The sequence below is a fragment of the Mobula hypostoma genome, assembly GCF_963921235.1.
Source record: "Mobula hypostoma chromosome X1 unlocalized genomic scaffold, sMobHyp1.1 SUPER_X1_unloc_1, whole genome shotgun sequence".
NCBI classification, from domain to species: Eukaryota; Metazoa; Chordata; class Chondrichthyes; order Myliobatiformes; family Myliobatidae; genus Mobula; species Mobula hypostoma.
Genome location: NW_026948165.1, coordinates 559,935 through 561,218, shown reverse-complemented (window position 1 = coordinate 561,218; position 1,284 = coordinate 559,935). Strand labels below are relative to the sequence as shown.

At 57.5% G+C, this 1,284-nt stretch overlaps 1 protein-coding gene across 1 annotated transcript in view; it reads left to right on the top strand.

Moving 5' to 3' along the window:
• The window catches only part of LOC134341384 (low-density lipoprotein receptor-related protein 1-like), a 286,341-nt gene extending 286,230 nt beyond the window's left edge, over positions 1-111 (top strand). The window contains exon 72 of the mRNA XM_063039246.1: positions 41-111. Coding sequence (XP_062895316.1) covers positions 41-111 — 71 coding nt within the window. The remainder of the gene's footprint in view (positions 1-40) is intronic.
• The last annotated feature ends 1,173 nt before the right edge of the window (positions 112-1,284 follow it).

Genomic DNA, 1,284 nt, shown 5'->3' with positions numbered 1-1,284 from the left:
CCCGGAAAGCAAAAGGTATCCTTGCTTTCTTTCCGGACAGTGTGGTGGAAGGCACCTCCGCTCTCACCGAAATGGGCGCAGCTGCTGAGACCCAGTGTGTTCCCGCCATGAAGCTTACCATAGCTAGTCTCAATGTAAACGGCAGCAGGGGTCCTCTTCGCAGGCATAACAATCTCTCAGTCCTCAGGGATGGGCGGTATACGGTGAGTTTCCTGCAGGAAACCCATACCATCCCTGGGGACGAGTCTGCTTGGCTCCTGGAGTGGCAGGGCGGGGTCTACATGAGCCACCTCAGCTCCATTTCTAGCGGGGTGGCGATCCTGTTGGCCCCGACCTTCCAGCCAGTAATTGAAAGAGTCCAAGACGTTGTGCCCGGCCGTCTGCTCCACCTGGTTGTGCGCCTGGATGGCGTACCATTGCATTTTATCAATGTGTACGCTCCCAGGCGCGGTGTGATGCAGACGCGCCTATTCTGTCAGCTGTCCACCCTGCTGAGCTCCATCGATCCTGGGGACTGCGTCATCCTCGGGGGAGATTTCAATTGTACCCTCGAGGCGGAGGACCGTTCGGGCCTCCAACGCGACCCAGCATCAGCAAAAAAGTTAAAGGAGCTAGTCGGCTCCTTTGACTTGGTGGACAGCTGGCGGAATTTTCACCCCAACTCTAGCGCCTTCTCGAGAAGGTCTAGAGAAGGAGGTTCCAGGATAGACCGCATTTACATCTCTCGGGCCTACGCCTCCCGCGTGTCGGCGTCCTCCATGCGGCCAGTGTCGTGCTCGGATCATCACCTTGTGTGGATGGAATTTATTCCACTACACCCTCGGGTGGGATCCGGGTATTGGCATTTTAACAACCGGCTGCTGGAGGACAGCCGTTTCCGGGATTCGTTCCGAGCGTTCTGGGTCTCCTGGAAGGAGAGGCGGAGAGAGTTCTGCTCCCTACGGCTATGGTGGGATGTGGGCAAAGCCCACATCCGGTTTTTATGTCGAGAGTACACTAGGGGGTCGACCAAAGGGCGGGGCTCTGAGATTGAGCGGCTTGAGAGAGCGTTGCTTGACCTGGAGTCCCGCCTCGGTCCGACCACTGGAGACCAGCAGCTGTGGCAGGAATACCAGGAGAAGAAGGACGCACTAAGGGACTTGCAGCTTCAGCAGTCCCGAGGTGCGTACGTGAGGTCACGGATCCAAATGCTGCAGGATTTGGACCGTGGCTCACCCTTCTTCTACTCGTTGGAGAGGTGGCGGGGAGTTCAAAAGCAGCTAGTGGAATTGCTGGCTGCCGATG